This window comes from Dendropsophus ebraccatus, chromosome 5 (genome assembly GCF_027789765.1).
Source record: "Dendropsophus ebraccatus isolate aDenEbr1 chromosome 5, aDenEbr1.pat, whole genome shotgun sequence".
Taxonomy (NCBI): domain Eukaryota; kingdom Metazoa; phylum Chordata; class Amphibia; order Anura; family Hylidae; genus Dendropsophus; species Dendropsophus ebraccatus.
Genome location: NC_091458.1, coordinates 129,523,887 through 129,542,104, shown reverse-complemented (window position 1 = coordinate 129,542,104; position 18,218 = coordinate 129,523,887). Strand labels below are relative to the sequence as shown.

The 18,218-nt window shown below is 43.0% G+C and overlaps 1 protein-coding gene across 3 annotated transcripts in view; it reads left to right on the top strand.

Moving 5' to 3' along the window:
• Positions 1 to 543: 543 nt before the first annotated feature.
• Positions 544 to 18,218, top strand: part of REPS2 (RALBP1 associated Eps domain containing 2) — a 97,480-nt gene continuing 79,805 nt past the window's right edge. For all 3 annotated transcript variants that reach the window (XM_069971242.1, XM_069971243.1, XM_069971241.1), the window contains exons 1-3: positions 544 to 851; positions 11,709 to 11,832; positions 15,406 to 15,548. In XM_069971242.1, the coding sequence (XP_069827343.1) occupies positions 651 to 851; positions 11,709 to 11,832; positions 15,406 to 15,548 (468 nt within the window). In that variant the 5' untranslated portion in view covers positions 544 to 650. The remainder of the gene's footprint in view (positions 852 to 11,708; positions 11,833 to 15,405; positions 15,549 to 18,218) is intronic.

The window sequence follows — 18,218 nt, the reverse complement described above, 5'->3', positions numbered from 1 at the left end:
CTGTAATAGAAGAGTCCAGCTCTGTTTTTTGTTCCTCTGAGACCTTTGGAAGATTCAGATCCTCTAGAAACTGAGAAATCAGCTCCGGCTCAGGATGACTTTGACTGGTATATAGCCCCTCAAAATATCTTTCCAAGACCTGGGACACGGATGGGGTGCCCAGCGCCAATTCTCCCCTCTCATTCCTAATAGCCGGGATCTCAGGTCTAGAGTCCTGGGCCCTCACTACGTCTCCCAGAGTTTTATTAGGTTTCCCTGACTCAACAAAATTTTTCTGCCCCTGGAAAAACATTATCATTATTATTATTATTATTATTATTATTATTATTATTATTATTACTAGTTTGTGAAAGTTACAGTACCTACAGCACTACTGTCAATTGTTCAATAGTCAGAAACATACAGCAGGGGGCAGCAGAGAGCTGTATGAGTAAAATGCTGAGTGGTGGACACCCAGCAGCAGCAGCAATGCAGAGGGGATGTTTCACCAGCTGCAGTAGTAACACCTCCTCTTTTTAGCGTCTTTACCTCTTGTTTAGAGCAGAGGAAGAGTGTGACAGCCATAGGAAGTGAGGGGAAGCAGCCAGTGCTTCTGTTTCACTAGCCTGGGCTGCTAACAGTGGGGTCCTGGCTGGAGAAGGTGCTGATCTATGGATCCAGGACCTCCAGTGGTGTCTGCTGGGCAGGGGGCTGCAGGACTTCATCTACCTCTCAGTGACAATGAGCAGAAACGCTACTCAGAGCTTTTCTCCCTGTGCCAAGTTGAAGGGTCTTCAAGACTGGCAGCTGACAGCAGCAAGGTGGCAGAGCTGTTCATGGCATCCCAGCTCCCAGCTGAAACTTTACACCAGGTGAGTCCTAAATGTTGGCACAGGTCATCTCATTCATTCACTGCTTACTCACAGATTTAGTTGGTGTAGGCACTCAGTTTTATTCATTTATATTTTGTTTGTTTGTTATATATATTTTAGAGTGGAAGTAGCAGTATAAAGTATTCAGTATGATCCCACAAATACCAGTCAACAATGAGAAGCTTGTACACCGAGTCCTGCTGACCTTATGTAGAATTTTACAGAGTTACTGGACCAGTTAGGCCTCTTCCTAATGCACTTGTTTTACCAGTCAGCTCAGGTTGTTCCTAGGCTTCCTTTGCTGGATATTATATAATGGAACATGGATTTCTCCTGGGAAACATATGCTTGCTTTGGTCAAATAAACTCCATTATGTGACCACATTGATGAAGTTCATGTTGCTGGCAATAACAGGAGCTATTGCTAGAGGTCTGTGTCACTGTTGGACCATCATTTATAGTTAATACACAAAAGGAAGAGAGTGCTTGTAATTGTAGTTTTTGTGCTTTTGTTTTTAGTACTATTGATTTGCTTTAATGTCCTCATAGAGCCTCGTAAATCTACATTAGTCGTTGGAGAATGACCGGCAGATGTATTGCTGTTTACCTTTTTACAAGGAAATGGAAAACTGAAAACATATTCCCCTGTAAATGGGGAATAGCTGAGTGTGACAAAGAATAACACACTATAGATAATGTAAAAGTTTTTCAGGTGCATTTCATATATTTAGACAGCATAGCCTATGGGGATGGAAATTAAATTGAGAAGCCATTGATGATATGCCTAATGTTATTATATAAACTCTTTCACCCCATAGCACAGTAAGGGGCCTATTATGCAGATCGATTATTTGCCGAATCGTTTTGGGCAGGTATCGCTCTATTTAATAAACACAACGATCATCGCCTGATTCTTGTCTTTTAACATGTTAAAAATTTAAAGTATATACAAAATAATAAAGATTATACTTACTTGTCCATGCTCCCCCTGGTGTCCTGCTGTCTTTTCCCCCTTGACTGCAACTGCCACTGAAGCTCCTGAAGCTGTCTCTGAAGTGACAGGCTGCTTGGCCAATGACTGACTGAGATGGGACAGTGCCATGGCCAGTTATTGGCTCAGAAGCTTCAGCGGCGGCTGGTCACCAGAGAAAGGGCTCTTGGACAGGTAAGTATGGTCATTATTATTTTCTATATAATGCACTATTCTGCACTATTCTTGCACTATTCTGCACTATTCTTGAATAGACTGTGAAAGTGAGTGCCAATCAGGGCTGTGGAGTCTGAGTCGAAGCTAGTTTTGGCTGGAGTCGGACTCCAGCTTTAAAAAAGTCTTTAAAAAATGTAGAATTGAATTTTGATATGAATTTTACAAGTTTTGCTCATGAATATATATTATGAGCAACATTCTAATAGGACACTGGCCCTATTACATATGGGTGGTCATGGAAAAGTTGTCGGTCACTATTTGGCAGTTTGTTTCTGAGCTGGAAGAGTCCATTGTGTGTGGGGAGATCTGTGCTGTTCTCTTCCTGGATGCTGGATGACTGTATATGAGCAGCAGTGTAATATGAAGATATCCTGTATAGCATAGAGGAGGAGGAGGAAGAGAAGACAAAAGTAGTGTAGCAGTAACCTCTGTCCTCAGTGTGGTGTTTTCTCTTTTAGAGAAGATTGTGTGTTTTTCTTCAGAGTTCTATGGCTGCAGCTGTGTGTGTGTGCGTGTGTGCACTTTGGCTGCAGCAGGCTGTGTGTATGTGTGCTATGGCTGCAGCAGGCTGTGTGTGTATGCTATGGCTGCAGCAGGCTGTGTGTGTGTGTGTGTGTGCTATGACTGCAGCAGGCTGTGTGTGTATGCTATGGCTGCAGCAGGCTGTGTGTGTGTGTGTGTGTGCTATGACTGCAGCAGGCTGTGTGTGTATGCTATGGCTGCAGCGGGCTGTGTGTGCTATGGCTGCAGCAGGCTGTGTGTATGTGTGCTATGGCTGCAGCAAGCTGTGTGTGTGTGTTTGTGTGCACACTATGGCTGCAGCAGGCTGTGTGTATGTGTGCTATGGCCGCAGCAAGCCGATGTTGTGTGTGTGGTGTGTACTATGGCTGCAGCAAGCTGTGTGTGTGCTATGGCTGCAGTAGGCTGTGTGGGTGCTATAGCTGGAGCAGGCTGTGTGGGTGTGTGTGTAGGCTATGGCTGCAGCAAGCTGTGTGTGTCTGCGTGCTATTGCGTGCCCCCACAGTGACCTTCTATATCACTGTGTGACCTCTATATCGCTATGTGTGACCCCTCTCTATATCACTATGTGTGACCCCCTGTATATCACTATGGCTGACCTCTATATCACAGGAATTTGGCATTGTTAGCAGTGTTTCTTTAAGTATGGTGAATATTTAGTTAGAAACATAGAAGACTGTCAGCAGGAAAAGACCACCTGCTCCATCTAGTCTAGTTGTGAGTAGTTCAGGACATAGAGGCTGGAGACTGGCTGCATCCACTGCACACACAGGAGAAGCTGCTTTATATCTTTCCCTATTCCCTCAGAAGTCGCCCCAAGATCATGTAGGACATTAGGGAGAAGCTGCTGAGCTAGTGTGATAAATAACTCCCCTGGTATGTGACTGGCCATTTATGAAGGAGCAGGAGTCGGATTCGGAGTCGGTCCTGATAAAATTCAGGACTCGGAGTTGGAGTTGGAGCTGCAGCTTACCGACTCCACAGCCCTGGTGCCAATCTAGCAGATCAGCGCTCATTTACCCCGCTAATCGGGTATCTTAGGCTATGGCTACCCAGCAACTTAAGTCACATGACAGAAAATCAGATCTACGTAGCGTAACTAGAATATTTATGCATTTTGTCACAGGTGTAAAACGAATCACGGAGGAATTGCAAGGAGGTCACAGTCATGTGCAGCTGAGGTCAACGCTAGCAAAGTTGCCTTTGACTTGCAACCAGAAATCTATTAAAGTTAAAATTAACTTAAAATTACCACAGTTTTTTCTTTTAACCTTCTAGCTGGGATTTTTATTTGCTGTCTTTTAACCTTTAGAGTCTTTTGATTTAGGCATACTTTACCTTTGAGGCTTCTTCAGGTGTTAGTGTTACAGGTCACGGTTGCAGGGGCACTACTCTGGTAAAGCAACTATAAAGCATTATAGTTGTCTTCATGGAGTATGGAGGTCAGTTTTTTGTGGGTGGGGTTGATGCTTATAAATAGTTTTACCTGTAAAGTTGCTGACTGTGGTATATTGCCAGCTTCATTGGAAACACCTGGCAGGTTCTGAAGATAAAATTAAGCCTATTAAATTTTTCTGGAATTAGTAAAAGACCGTCGAGGTAATTTGAAGACTGATAAGTTTTTCCTCATGTTGATCCGCGTGCTGCTTCCTGAGTACAGCTGGAATGTAAATCTCTTTGTGGCCTAATTTCTGCACTTAATCCTTTTCACGGTGCTTGTAGAAAATCAATTTTCTTTTTTGTCTGGCCTGAAATTTGTAAAGGTGATTTTTTAATACCAATCTTGGGCTCAGTCCAGATGGCATACCTTTTATGACTGCCAGCCCTATTAACAGAATTAATAGAAGGCAATCCCACCAGCGCAGCTAACCTTTACATAGTATTGTATTCTTGGGAATCATAAGACAAAATATTAACTACAATTTTACATCAGAGACCGCCCTTATGTTTAATACAAGTCCAGTCATATATTTGGTAAAATACAAAATAATTTGCTGTGTTTCCCCCAAAATAAGACATCCTCCCTGGACCTCCCCGGAAATCTCACCCCGGGACCAAGAGCGTATCAGCGGCAGGATATGGGTCGGGCATGTGGCGTGATGTGCGTCGGGACATGCGGAGGACGTGGGGGCCATGGACCAGAATGCCTGCAGCGATGGCTACGGAGGTCCACAAGGGGATTAAGTGAGTTCTGGGTGGCGGCAGGTGGCAATGGGTGGCCTTACTTTCGGGGGTGCCCTAGTTTAGAGTAGGGGGTGCCTTATTTACGGGGGGATGCCTTACTTTAGGCTAGAGGGTAGGGTAGTTGTGGTGTCTTATTTTAGGAGGGTGTTTTATTTTTGAGGAAACAAGTTATAAGTATTAATGTAAGGTGCTTCAGTGTTATGATGATGAAATATAAATCTAGTATGAAAAAATACAACAAAATACAAGCATCTTGTCAGCTCCTCTTCTGCTGTGGCTGCGGTGGACAATGCCTTCCTGATGCCAGGACGTGCATTCCAGCCCCCCTGCATGCTCTCTTATTAAATGATCAACGATTTCTCGTTTGGTCTTAATCGTTAACTGCTATTCAACCGAACGATTATCACTTAGATTCGAATGACTTAACGATAATCTGAACGATAATCGTTCAGTGGAATAGGGCCCTTACCCTGCAACTCTCTTGCTCGCCGGCACGCACATGCCTGACTTCTAGGACGTGCATGTGCTTGCTCAGTAAAATTTAAAGGGCCTGTGTGCCCCTAATGGGTATTTTAAATCATTTTCCTTGCCTTCCCTGTTGGATTCTCTGCATTGCTACCCTAAGCATTGTGGTCCCAGCTTTTCTGCCCATGACTCCTTTCCAGTGAGTCGTGTCCGTGCTGCCTGCTGTGTTCCTGTCTGCTGAACTGTCTACGTTGCCTCCTCCTGCACCTCGCCCGCCATTACTAGCAAGCCAAACCAGGGGTAGCGACCTGGGGGTCACCTGCTGCAGGAAGTCCTTCCTGCCTTGCGCAGATTCTGGTGAAGACCCTTAGAATCTGCACACTGGTGTGGTTTACACCATCGCTAGCAGCGGTCCTGTGGATCCATGACTCCAGCCATTACAAGTCTCCTTGGTTGGAGTGGGTAATATGGGTCTTTTACTGTTTTAATGCATGTTAATCTGTTTTTAAGAGAGATTTTTTTTTTATGATTTTCATGCAGCAATGACTAGATGTAACTGCACCATCATCATAGTGCAGGCAATTTATTATGTCAATCTAGACTGTAAGATATATTTTACCGTGTGCTACAAACATCATTTAATGCAGTTTCATGCCACTTTTGCCATGTAGCCCCAGCCCAAATTTTTTGTAAAATTTGGATAGTTTTTGCTAGGGTGAGGCTTACCTGTCATTTGTAAAATCTTTTGATATGTCAAAAGTTTTGATCGCATCCTCTTCCCGCTCTGTGCAAGACAATCTGAGTGCTCAGATCTGTACCGATCGTGAGGACGAGTTAGGAGAAGTCTGTGCTGCAGTTAGTTAGCTCTGCATCAGTGAGAGAGTTGGGCTCCATAGACTTAGGGTCCTATTCCACGGGCCGAGGAGGGCCCGATCAACAATGTAAACGAGTGGCGATCTGCTAGATCGCCGCTCGTTTACTGGGCCTATTCCACGGCCTGATGATCGTTGAGCGACGGCTGCAGGGACATCGTTACCGATGTCCTTGCAGCCCTTGCAGCATCATACATTACCTGTCAGGGCTTCTTCTCCGTGCTGTCTTCATCCCCGGGTCCCGCGCGCTCTATCTTCAGAATGGCCGGGACCGCCGCGGCCTGTGATTGGCTGCGCGGCCGGTCAGCTGACCGGCCATTCTGAAGATAGAGCGCGAGGGACCCGGGGATGAAGACAGCGCGGAGAAGAAGCCCTGACAGGTAATGTATTACTGCTGCTGCTGGTCAAATAGTCGGTTGCCCGCCACGCACTGCTATTCAACCGTAGCAATGCGCGGTGGGGGAACGAGGATTTTAGGTCTGGCCCTAAATCAACGATCAGCCGATGACACGATCATCGGCTGATCGTTCTCTCTATTTCACCGAACAATAATCGGCCGAATCAGGCCAAATGTTACTGTGGAATAGGGCCCTTACATTATAAGCCAGACTCTTTCTTTTCTCTAGCACAGAGTAGAGAGAGGAGGAGCTGCAGTGAGGTCTTCTCCCAATTGGTACAGGTCTGAACACTTAGGACCAGACCGATGAAAACTTTTGACATGTCTCTATGATCTGTCAAAAGCTTTTATAAACAACAGGCACACTTCAAAGTGTCACTGTTGTTATAACTTCCGTCGACGGGCAAGCAAACACTCACTCATTGACTGACCACTGTCTTTTAGCTTGTAAAAAAATAATCCTCCGTCAGCTGCACATGTTTCTGTGTAATAAGAGATGCGCGGTAAATGACTGATTAAAGCAAAGTTTAGCAGATTGGCACTCACTTGTAGCACAGGTCGGACCATGCAAGGGTTGGTTCAGCACAGGAAGGAGGAAATAAAAAAAATAAATTGTAAACTGTGAGGTTATTGAACAGGGCACATGTAAAGGTTTTGTATAATTGTGCTATAGTCCCTGTAATGGACTGACAGAAGAAAGAGGGTCTTAAATGGGCACTTTCAAAATCTAAATCAACAGGAGATGTGAAATAAAGCATGTTGGCATTTACATTATTATTATTTATTGTTTTTTTTTAAATCATGCCTTAAAACAAAGCTATACTTACTTGTATCCAGGTCCAGTGTCTTGAAGACAGCTTTTTAATCCTCTGCAGGTTAAAAAGAAGAGACTAAACACAGGAAGTCCTGTGTATCCCGGGCCACCTGAGCGCTCACAGAGAAGGCATCATGTGATTGATGGACTCATTGAGCTGTGACTCTCTGTACTGGCCGGGACTTCCTGTGTTTATTCTCTTTTTTTGAACCAGCACAAGACTAACAATCTACCTTCAGGAGACAGGATACAATTAAAAATATCCTATAGACAAAAAGAGAACATACTGCCACGTGTCAATCAAATCCAAAATCTTTATTTAAGGGTTAAACATGTAAAACAGCGATGAATCACACACAGAAAAATGGCAGCAAACCAGACCAGAGTGGACCAAAATACTAAGATATGCTAGTGCTGTAATTGGATATCACAATAATCACTTATATAGATTCAATGATTGTAGGTACTCATGATAATAATAAACTACCCCGTAAGGATTACACTCATGCGAGCCAACACCACCCAAATAAAGATAATACATAAAAGACAAGCTTCAGCTCCAGCTTGGGATGCCGCCATGACCATAACACGCATTTTGACCCTTCGTCAGGGAGTTTTCTGTGTGTGATTCATTACTGGCAGAAAGTTCTCTTTTTGTATATACAGTAGGATATTTTCTATGGAGATTGCCTAAGGGTGGTATTACATGGAACGATTATCGTTCAAAGAATCGTTAAATTGTTCGGATTTAAACGATAATCATTTAGTGTAATAGCAGACAACGATTAAACGACCAATCAGAAATCGTTGGTCGTTTTTATAGAATTCGGACCTATTTTTATCGCTTGATCATTGGCAAATCGTTCGCACATCGTTCGGTGTAAAAAGAAGTCATAGCTGAAACGTGCGCAATAGCAACAACAAAATGTACGCAAGAACGATCATAAGTAACGATTTCAGGTCGTTTTCCATAGCGGTTGTTTGAGATTGTTTATCGTTAATCGTTAGTCATCGAAAAATCGCTTGGTGTAATAGTACCCTAATTGTGGGACAAAAGTATTGTCTTTACAGATAGTAAACACTTTTCTGTGTTTGTTGATTGGACTGGATACAAGTAAGTATAGCTTTGTTTTATGATGATGATAACAAAAAAATAATAATAATGAATGTAAATTGCAAACTTGACCCCAATCACTGCCAAAATGGATATTACCAAATTTCCAAACCAAAATTACTTCACAGAAATGGAAATTAAAACATAACTTTTATTAAGAATATACCTAAAATTACTCTTATCAATATTAATAGTAAATAAACCAATGATGACGATAACGTCTATTATATACAGACAATCACTATAGATACCAACCCCTACTGGGGTATATAAGAAGCCTATGTACCTACACTCGGGTGACCCTGTGTGAAAGATGTGATGGGTATATGTGTAAACAAGGACAGGGTTGTGGAGCAAGGGACAAGGCAGGGTAAATGGGTCCTATGTGCCGTAATCTGGACCCTAATCTAAGCCTGTCCAAGGCAGAGTATACACCCGTAAAAGGACGACCACCGCACCGTCCCTGTCTCCTGTTTCTAACCCTACAATAATTGGGGACTAACTATCCCACTAATAACCCAAAGTCCTATCTAATCTATCATGTACTAGTGAGTAGTAACTATACTGTAAACAATACAATGACCAAATAATTAAATACGCACTTAGGATAGATAAACTCTTAAAGGGTACATAGACTAGATAGGATAAACCTGGTGGGGGAACACAGAGTAAAATATAAGTCCCCAGGATCAGATGTGACAACCCAGATGGCCCTATGTGTCATACAAAGAGTTTCTATTGTCTAACACCCTGTGTGTAATATGTATACAGATAATATCAATAAATAATACATAAACAACTGATCTTGCCAAAGAACAGAAAACAGCAGATCTCTCCACTGATGTCTAAGTGATCGTCTCAATGCAAAATATGTATAAAACAGCAAAAGAGGCCACTATCTGGGTATGAACCAAAAATTATATGAGATAGCAGAAACATCTACATTTGCCCTTGGAATATGGCAGATAAATCTGTATCTCCTATTCACAGTACGCTATATCACCAACGAATAGTGGCGCTCGTCAGGGCAGATGCAATAGGACAACCACACTGCACAATAAATATGTGACTACTAGTAACCACAGCACGCTATATCAAAAACAAGTATCAAAAACGCTATATCACGCTATATCAAAAACAACACACTGCACATTATCCTTATAATAAAGCAGCAAGATGTGCAGCTAAATAGCCAGAAGACCACTGCCTGTCCAAAACCGCATGATAGCCGAAATATGGTAAAAAAAAATGATGTTACACTAGGGCTAACCAGACAACACAAGGGTAATAGGTATAGACAGTGTAGGTATATAGGACAAGTAATTCAATAGGTATCAGAAAATGTAAGGGCCAATTCAGAGGTACAGTCACATATACTCATCTGAATGCCCCAACTTGCGGTCCCAACGCGTTTCATATCCTCCAATGATCAGGAGACCAGATATAAGGATGGTAGATAGAGTTCCATGATCGCGATGTCCTGCATAGACGCAATAGACGTAGTAGGTGTCCTTCGTTCGCCCAAATTGCAAACTTGCTTTATATCACATCTATTGTTGATTTTGAAAGTTATAAGGACAGGTACTTTATCAGGTCGTTCTGAGATTTTTGGAAGAGAGCAAAAGTAATTTATTTATTTTACATTTTTCCTAAACTGCATTTAATCTACTAAATCCATAAGTGAAAAAACAAATCCTTGTACTTTATAAGGTAGATACAACAACAAGCCTGACCTTAGTCGTTATATTCTTATAGTCATCACTATACGGCTAGCATCTGAACCTTATTTTCCTGCTGCTGGCAGAGTCTGAAACATTGTACTTTTTACTTTTATAGTCGTGGTAATACTTTTAAGGGGAGGCTAATGTCACTATAGGAAGTGGGCTGCCCTGGCAGGGACTGAGATATAAACATTCCACTACAGAAAGGAAACTGCTGTAAAAATAAAAAAAGCTGCCCAAAAGATTAGACAGCATCTTGCACCGGAATGGACTGCTGGTTACATGGTATCATTGTAAAGGTACTTTCATGTATTTCAATATGTAAACTGTACCGTCTGCACAATTTTCACCTTTCAGGACTTATACCACTATGTGAACAGTTATCTGGGTAAGGGTGCCATCACATGTAGCACGTCGCAGCGGGTTTCAGTACTTAGTACTGTGATTTTCTATGGTTTTACCTTCTTGCAGCAGAATGAAAAAGCTGCCTCCCACTTAACCCACCACTGCCAGGCTAATAAGTTGCTTGGCTTGCTTCTCAGGCTCCTGGCTCCCTGGGGTCCCAGTCAGCCAGTCAGTGCTCTGCCCCACCCCAGCCACTTATTGGCCGAGCAGGACGTTAGGGAGCTGGGAGTCTGAGAAGTGAACGGTAGCGCATGCAGGTAACGCGTTGGGGGTTTATATTTTCGCAGTGGAATGAAAACTCTGCTGTGAGAATGTAAAACCATAGAAAATGACAGTACAGAGCATTTCAGCAGATTTCGCTGCGGAACTCGCAGCATGAAATTCCCTGTAATGCCATATGTGTGACAGCACCCTAAAGAGAAATAATGTCAAAAGTTTTGATCGGTCTGGATCTGAGCGTTCAGACCTGTAGCAATCGTGAGAGCAAGCTGGGAGAAGAGCACGATTAGCCCGGTCCTCTCCCTGCTCAGTGTCATGTGATTCAGGCTCATAATGTAAGTCTATGAAGCCCAACTCTTTCACTAACACAGAGCTAACTAACTGCAGCTTGAACTTCTCCCGACTCGTTCTTACGAATGGTCCGGATCTGAACACTCAGACTCGGACCGATCAGAACTTTTGAACATGGGTAACATTCACAGCAGCAGCTGCAACATTATGGATATACCTCTGTAAGGCAGATCTGCATTCTTTTTGCAGGAAAGAAGTTTTAAACCTTGGTGGCTTTGTCCCAAACATTGTCATCAAGGCGGGGCTTCTCTGTCGCTGAGTCTTCTCCCCCCCCCCCCCCCCGCCTCGGTTCTGCAATTATATCAAATAGATTGAGCCCTTTCCCTTACAACTTCACAAGGGGGACGGGGATTACAGGACAGGACATGGGGGGGAGAGAAGGCTCAGCGACACAGAAGCCCCGCCTCAGTGACACTGTCTAGGGCAGTGGCACCAAGGTTTAAAACTTATTTTGTACATAAAGAAGCCCCGGACTAACAGAGGTATATCCGCAATGTGCAGCGATGTGAACGTCATCTGTGTAATGACGGGGGGACAGTATCACTTAAAATACGTGCTCTCTGTAATTCTCAGTTTTTTTCCCTTTTAGATCACAGAACTGTGTGGTGCAAAACACGTTGGATTCTTCGGTCCAGCTCAGTTTTTTATTGCATTGAAATTAATTGCAGCAGCACAAGCTGGTCTGGCGGTCTGCACGGAGAGCATCAAGTGTGGTGAGGAGACGATATAGTAGTAGATGAGCCTGTAGATGAGCCATATAGTCATTACTGAAAACAAGTGAGGTGCCCATATAAATGATGTTAGCATTTTATCCATTATAAATGCTACATGCTACATACTACATGCTACATGCAAAATATGGTTGTGCGCTTAGTTATGGCTGATCTGGGTGGATACCACATTGCAGTCAGTCCTCTGTAGACAAAACTGGAGTGACACCAAGTGGAAGGCAAATAATGATTTCTCTTGACATGAGGCAGAAACCAATTGGTAATGGAGATCCCCATGTTTTCTATTACACTCAGGCAAAGAACAATCATACCTGTGTCTCAGTCCATGTTGATGTTGGTGTCTCATCAACAAACACCTACTACCACATAACACCAAATACCGCTGTGCAGTGCACATAATATTCTCCAGCAGCACCAGAGACTTTTCTAGCAGCAAGAAAGCAGCACCATAGCGCAGTACTAAGTACTTCTCTACCAGTAACAAACCAACCCTGCAGAGTGGAAGTACATACTGCTCCACCTATAGTATTCCAATAAAACAGTACAGAAATATTTACTGCTCCACCTGTAGTAACCCAACACCACAGTGCAGGAATAAATACTGCTCCACCTATAGTAACCCGACACCACAGTGCAGGAATAAATACTGCTCCACCTATAGTAACCCGACACCACAGTGCAGGAATAAATACTGCTCCACCTATAGTAACCCAACACCACAGTGCAGAAATATATACTGTTCCACCTGTAGTAACCCAACACCACAATGCAGAAATAAATACTGCTCTATCTGTAGTAACCCAACACCACAGTGCAGGAATAAATACTGCTCCACCTATAGTAACTCAACACCACAGTGCAGAAATACATACTGTTCCACCTATAGTAACCCGACACCACAGTGCAGGAATAAATACTGCTCCACCTATAGTAACCCAACACCACAGTGCAGAAATATATACTGTTCCACCTATAGTAACCCGACACCACAGTGCAGGAATAAATACTGCTCCACCTATAGTAACCCAACACCACAGTGCAGGAATAAATACTGTTCCACCTATAGTAACCCAACACCACAGTGCAGAAATATATACTGCTCCACCTGTAGTAACCCAACACCACAGTGCAGGAATAAATACTGCTCCACCTATAGTAACCCAACACCACAGTGCAGGAATAAATACTGCTTCATCTGTTGAAAACTGACAAAGAAGTGCAGAAATAAATACTGCTCCATCTGTAGTAACTCAACACTACAGTGCAGGAATAAATACTGCTTCATCTTTAGAAAACTGACATTGCAGTGCCGAAATAAATACTGCTCTATCTGTAGTAACCCAACACCACAGTGCAGAAATAAATACTGCTCTATCTGTAGTAACCCAACACCACAGTGCAGAAATAAATACTGCTCCATCTGTAGTAACTCAACACCACAGTACAGAAATAAATATTACTCTATCTGTAGTAACTCAACACCACAGTGCAGAAATACATACTGCTTCATCTGCAGAAAACTGACATTGCAGTGCAGACATATATACTGCTCCACCTGTAGTAAACCAATACTGCAGCACAGCAATAAATAAATAAAAAATAGAACAGGTGCAAGTACAGACTACAAGAATGGTGAACGATCTGAAGCAAGAAATTTATTAGGAAAGTCTTTGTCACTAAGGGTATGTCACTAAGTTTATGCTGCCTTAAATGAGGGCAGCATAAACTAGTGACAGGAATGCTGAACAGATCGGTGTATTACTTTCATGATTCTTTTCAGCCGTTCTCCTGATATGTAGGTGAATGAGCTTCATGTAGCCCCAACTACCCCCGCTCTCCAGCTGCTGATTGACAGTTGACTACCTATACACAGCATGGAATGATAACTGCTAGAGATGAGCGAACCGGGTTCGGGTTCGAGTCGATCTGAACCTGAACGTTCGGCATTTGATTAGCGGTGGCTGCTGAACTTGGATAAAGCTCTAAGGTTGTCTGGAAAACATGGACACAGCCAATGACTATATCCATGTTTTCCACATAGCCTTAGGGCTTTATCCAAGTTTAGCAGCCACCGCTAATCAAATGCCGAAAGTTCGGGTTCGGATCGACTCGAGCATGCTCCAGGTTCGCTCATCTCTAATAACTGCCAACCAGCAGCTGGTGGGTTGAAGTTTTCTGGAGGTCATGAATATCCAGGACTACTGAGCTCATGCATGCAGAGGACTACTTGTTGTCCATGTTATTCAGGAGGTTATCTCCGAACCAGCAGTACAGAACAATGTTAGTGATTAGTGATGAGTGAATACTGTTCGATCGAATAGATATTCGATCGAATATTAAGGTATTCGATTTATCAAATATTATCGAGTAGTTCGCCGAATGTTCAATAAATATTCGATAAGCGTTCAAATCCCCCAGCTTCCGGTTTTTACCTCCAAGTGGTCGAATAGATGTTTTTCAATAATCAAATACTTGTTCCCATAGACTTTAATGGGATCGAATATTCGATCGAGTATTCGAATATTCGGGAGATATTCGTACGAATATCGAATATTCGAATATTTCACTATTCGCTCATCACTATTAGTGATACATCATTCTGTTCAGCTTCTCTGTCATTTGTTTATGCCACCCTAAAGGCCCTATTATACGAAATGATTATTGGCTGTATTCGGACGATAATTGTCTCGTGTAATAGAAGACAACGATCAGCCAACATAAATGTTGTTGGCTGATCATTGCTGTTGTTTGTCTTTCAACATGTTGAAAGACAAACGACTAATATAGCAGTGATCTGCTGCTGACGACCCGTGGAACAGGAGCGGCGGCAGCAGACTGCTGCTATCCGCTATGGGCTGACCAGACGATCAAGCGATCACCCGGGCAGCCCCCCTTCACTCACCCGCTCGCTGCCAACGCGTGTAATAGCGCTGGCAGCGAGCGAGGAACGAGCAGCAAGCAAACGCTGATAGCTCGCGTTTGCTCCACTACGTCGCCCCATGTAATAGGGCTTTAGATATGGTAGCAGAAACCTACTGACAGTAGGTTGAGGACAGAACTATTTTTAATAAGAAACTGAACACAAGAATGAAGGGAAACAATCTGAGGTTCGTTGTGGGAAAGATCAGAGGCAACATGAGATAATATTACTTTACTGAAAGAGTAGTAGATACTTGGAACAAACTTTCAGCAGATGTGGTAAGAAATTCTACAGTAATTAAATTTAAAACTGCCTGGGATAAACATATATCTATTCTATATTCAAAATAAAGCAATTAATATAAGGAAGGACTAGACAGACTGGGTGATCTTTTTATATAGACAAAAGTACGGGTTATTCTATCATGGATAAATACCTGTGTGTGTTAAATAGTCAGGTCTACTCATCTGTACGCTAGGTAGGTGAGACATCAGCTGCACTTCTTGATGGCTTGCCACGTCGGAATGTTAGTATTTTTTTAGTTAAATAAGTAATGAGAACGTGAATGATTAATGAATGCCGTAGACTGAAATGGACTCACAATCACAAACTTTCTCCTTTACTCTCGGTTACAGAATTGCCGCTCGCTTGTTTCCTGCCTATGAAATTTGACAACGTAAAATATGGGATTCAATCAATGGGCGTAGATGCACCACTATCAAAACATACTGCCAGTGAGAAAGGCCCACTCCATTCTCTTGGCGAAGGAGAAACTAAGGTAAGAATTTTATAAATGCAGTGTACTCACAGTCCAGGCTGATATAGAATTGCATGTCAAATGTCAGGTATCACCATTCTGGGTTTTTTTTCTTATACCAGTTCACACACAGTATTTTGGCCTGTATTTTTAGTCACAACCAGGAGTTGAACAGGCAGAAAAAATATAATAGAAAGACTTTTACCTTTTTTATATTTTTGAACCATTCCTGATTGAAATACTAGGGGGGAATGATCATTAGATTTCCAGGTTTGATTGAACTTGATGGACTGTTTTCAATCAGACTAATTATGTACCTATAACTGTATATATAACTAACACATGCTACTCCATCCTTTCCACATGTAGATCCTCTTGTATTGTTATGAGCACTTATCTGATTCTTTTAGTTCTCAGTCCCGAGTGTGAACTAAGAATTAGTCAAATGCCTCTTTAGTCGCCTGGAAGACACTAACAGAGGAATTTATCAAGATTGGCGTACCTGTATGCGAGTCTTACATAAATCCCTGCTCCCATGCCCCACACCTGGCGGATCTGTGGCTGCTGATGTAGATTTCTGCCATGATTTACCCTGCAAGCTGACGTAAATCATGATGAATCAGTTGAGAGAGGAGGACATATCATCTCCCCGTCTTGCGGCACCCCTTCCATGAGATAAGCCAGGCGTACACCAGGGAAAAGGTGCAGATTTTTGTGCAAACCAGGTGGCATAATCCTTGGCGTAAACCAGGCATATTATTGATAAATCCCCCCCTCTAAGTCTAATCTGAACTAATAAATGTGAACCTCTCCAGAACTGCCTATCCATATCTATTACTAAAGCCGCAGAAAACCAAGATTTTTGTCATTGCCCTTCGGACGAATAGATGGAGCATAAAATGTTATAAATATGTACATAAAAACTATTCTTCTTAACATGGAGGAATAACACTTTGGATATTTCTGTACAGGCTGGCTGCACGCTGTTACTGGCTTTAATCTTGCGATTTTATTTTAGACCAGTAGATTCCTAGACTTTCCATTTTTGGATGGGTTTCTGGAGAGTGCTGTTTATGAACTCCCCATTGAAGACATTTTAGCACGGTCATTATGTTTTTAGAACAACCTCCTTGGTATGAACTTAAAGGCTGACCCATTTTTTTTATCAAGTGCGGGGGAGAATAAAAGAAAAATGCACTTACCTCCCTGGCTCCAGCACTGTCCGGCGAATCCTGCCACTCCGGTCCTCAGGTCCCCGTCCGCTTTCTGTTCTGAGCAGGGACCCAGGCTGTGATGTGTGAGGTCCTCTCAGCCAGTGGGTCCCGCCTCAGCCGCTGACTGGCTAAGCAGTCCTCACACATCACAGCCTGGGTCCCTGCTCAGAGCAGGAAGCGCCCAGTGGCCTGGGAACAAAAACGGTGTGCTGTAGCAGGGGAGGTAAGAGCTCTATATTTCTTTTATCCTCCCCAACCCTTGCTAAAAAAAAATTGGTTTGGCCAGACTTCTCCTTTAAAGAACTTAAAATTCAGTGCTTTCTTTAGTTTTTCTAATATGGTCTAGTATGGACTCCTGGTCTGTTTTAGAAAATGCATGCAGTTCCCATGAAATAACAATTCTGTAACATATTTTCTCATATACAGTCATGGCCAAAAGTTTTGAGAATGATACAATTATTAATTTCTACAAAGTCTACTGCTTTAGTTTTTAAAATGGCAATTTGCATATACTCCAGAATAAAGAGTGATCAGCAATTACTTGCAAAGTCAATATTTGCCTAGAAAATGAACTTTATCTTCCAAAACACATTTCAACATCATTGCAGCCCTGCCTTGAAAGGACCAGCTAACATCGTTTCAGTGATTGCTCCATTAACACAGGTGTGGGTGTTTATGAGGACAGGGCTGGAGATCAATCTGTCATGATTAAGTAAGAATGACACCACTGGACACTTTAAAAGGAGGCTGTTGCTTGGCATCATTGTTTCTCTTCTGTTAACCATGGTTATCTCTAAAGAAACATGTGCAGTCATCATTGCATTGCACAAATTGGCCTAACAGGGAAGAGTATCGCAGCTAGAAAGATAGCACCTCAGTCAACAATCTATCACATTATCAAGAACTTCAAGGAGAGAGGTTCCATTGTTGCAAAAAAGGCTCCAGGGCGCCGAAGAAAGACCAGCAAGCGCCAGGACCGTCTCTTAAATGTGTTTCAGCTGCGGAATCGGGCTAACAGCAGTGCAGAGCTTGCTCAGGAATGGCAGCAGGCAGGTGTGAGTGCATCTGCACGCACTGTGAGGCGGAGACTCTTGGAGCAAAGCCTGGTCTCAAGGAGGGCAGCAAAGAAGAAACTTCTCTCCAAAAAAAACCATCAGGGACAGACTGATATTCTGCAAAAGGTACAGGGAGTGGACTGCTGAGGACTGGGGTAAAGACATTTTCTTTGATGAATCCCCTTTCCGATTGTTTGGACAGCTGGAAAAACAGCTTATTCGGGGAAGACGAGGTGAGCGCTACCACTAGTCTTGTCTCATGCCAACTCAGTGGCGTAGCTACAGGGGTCGCAACGGTCGCAGTTGCGACCCGGCCCGCCAGCCAGGGGGGCCCGGCTGGGCCCCCCATGCCACCTTGCTGTGTCCCCCCTTGCCACTGCACTGCTCCCCTCCCACTCCCTCTTGTGACCGCAAGCAATGTT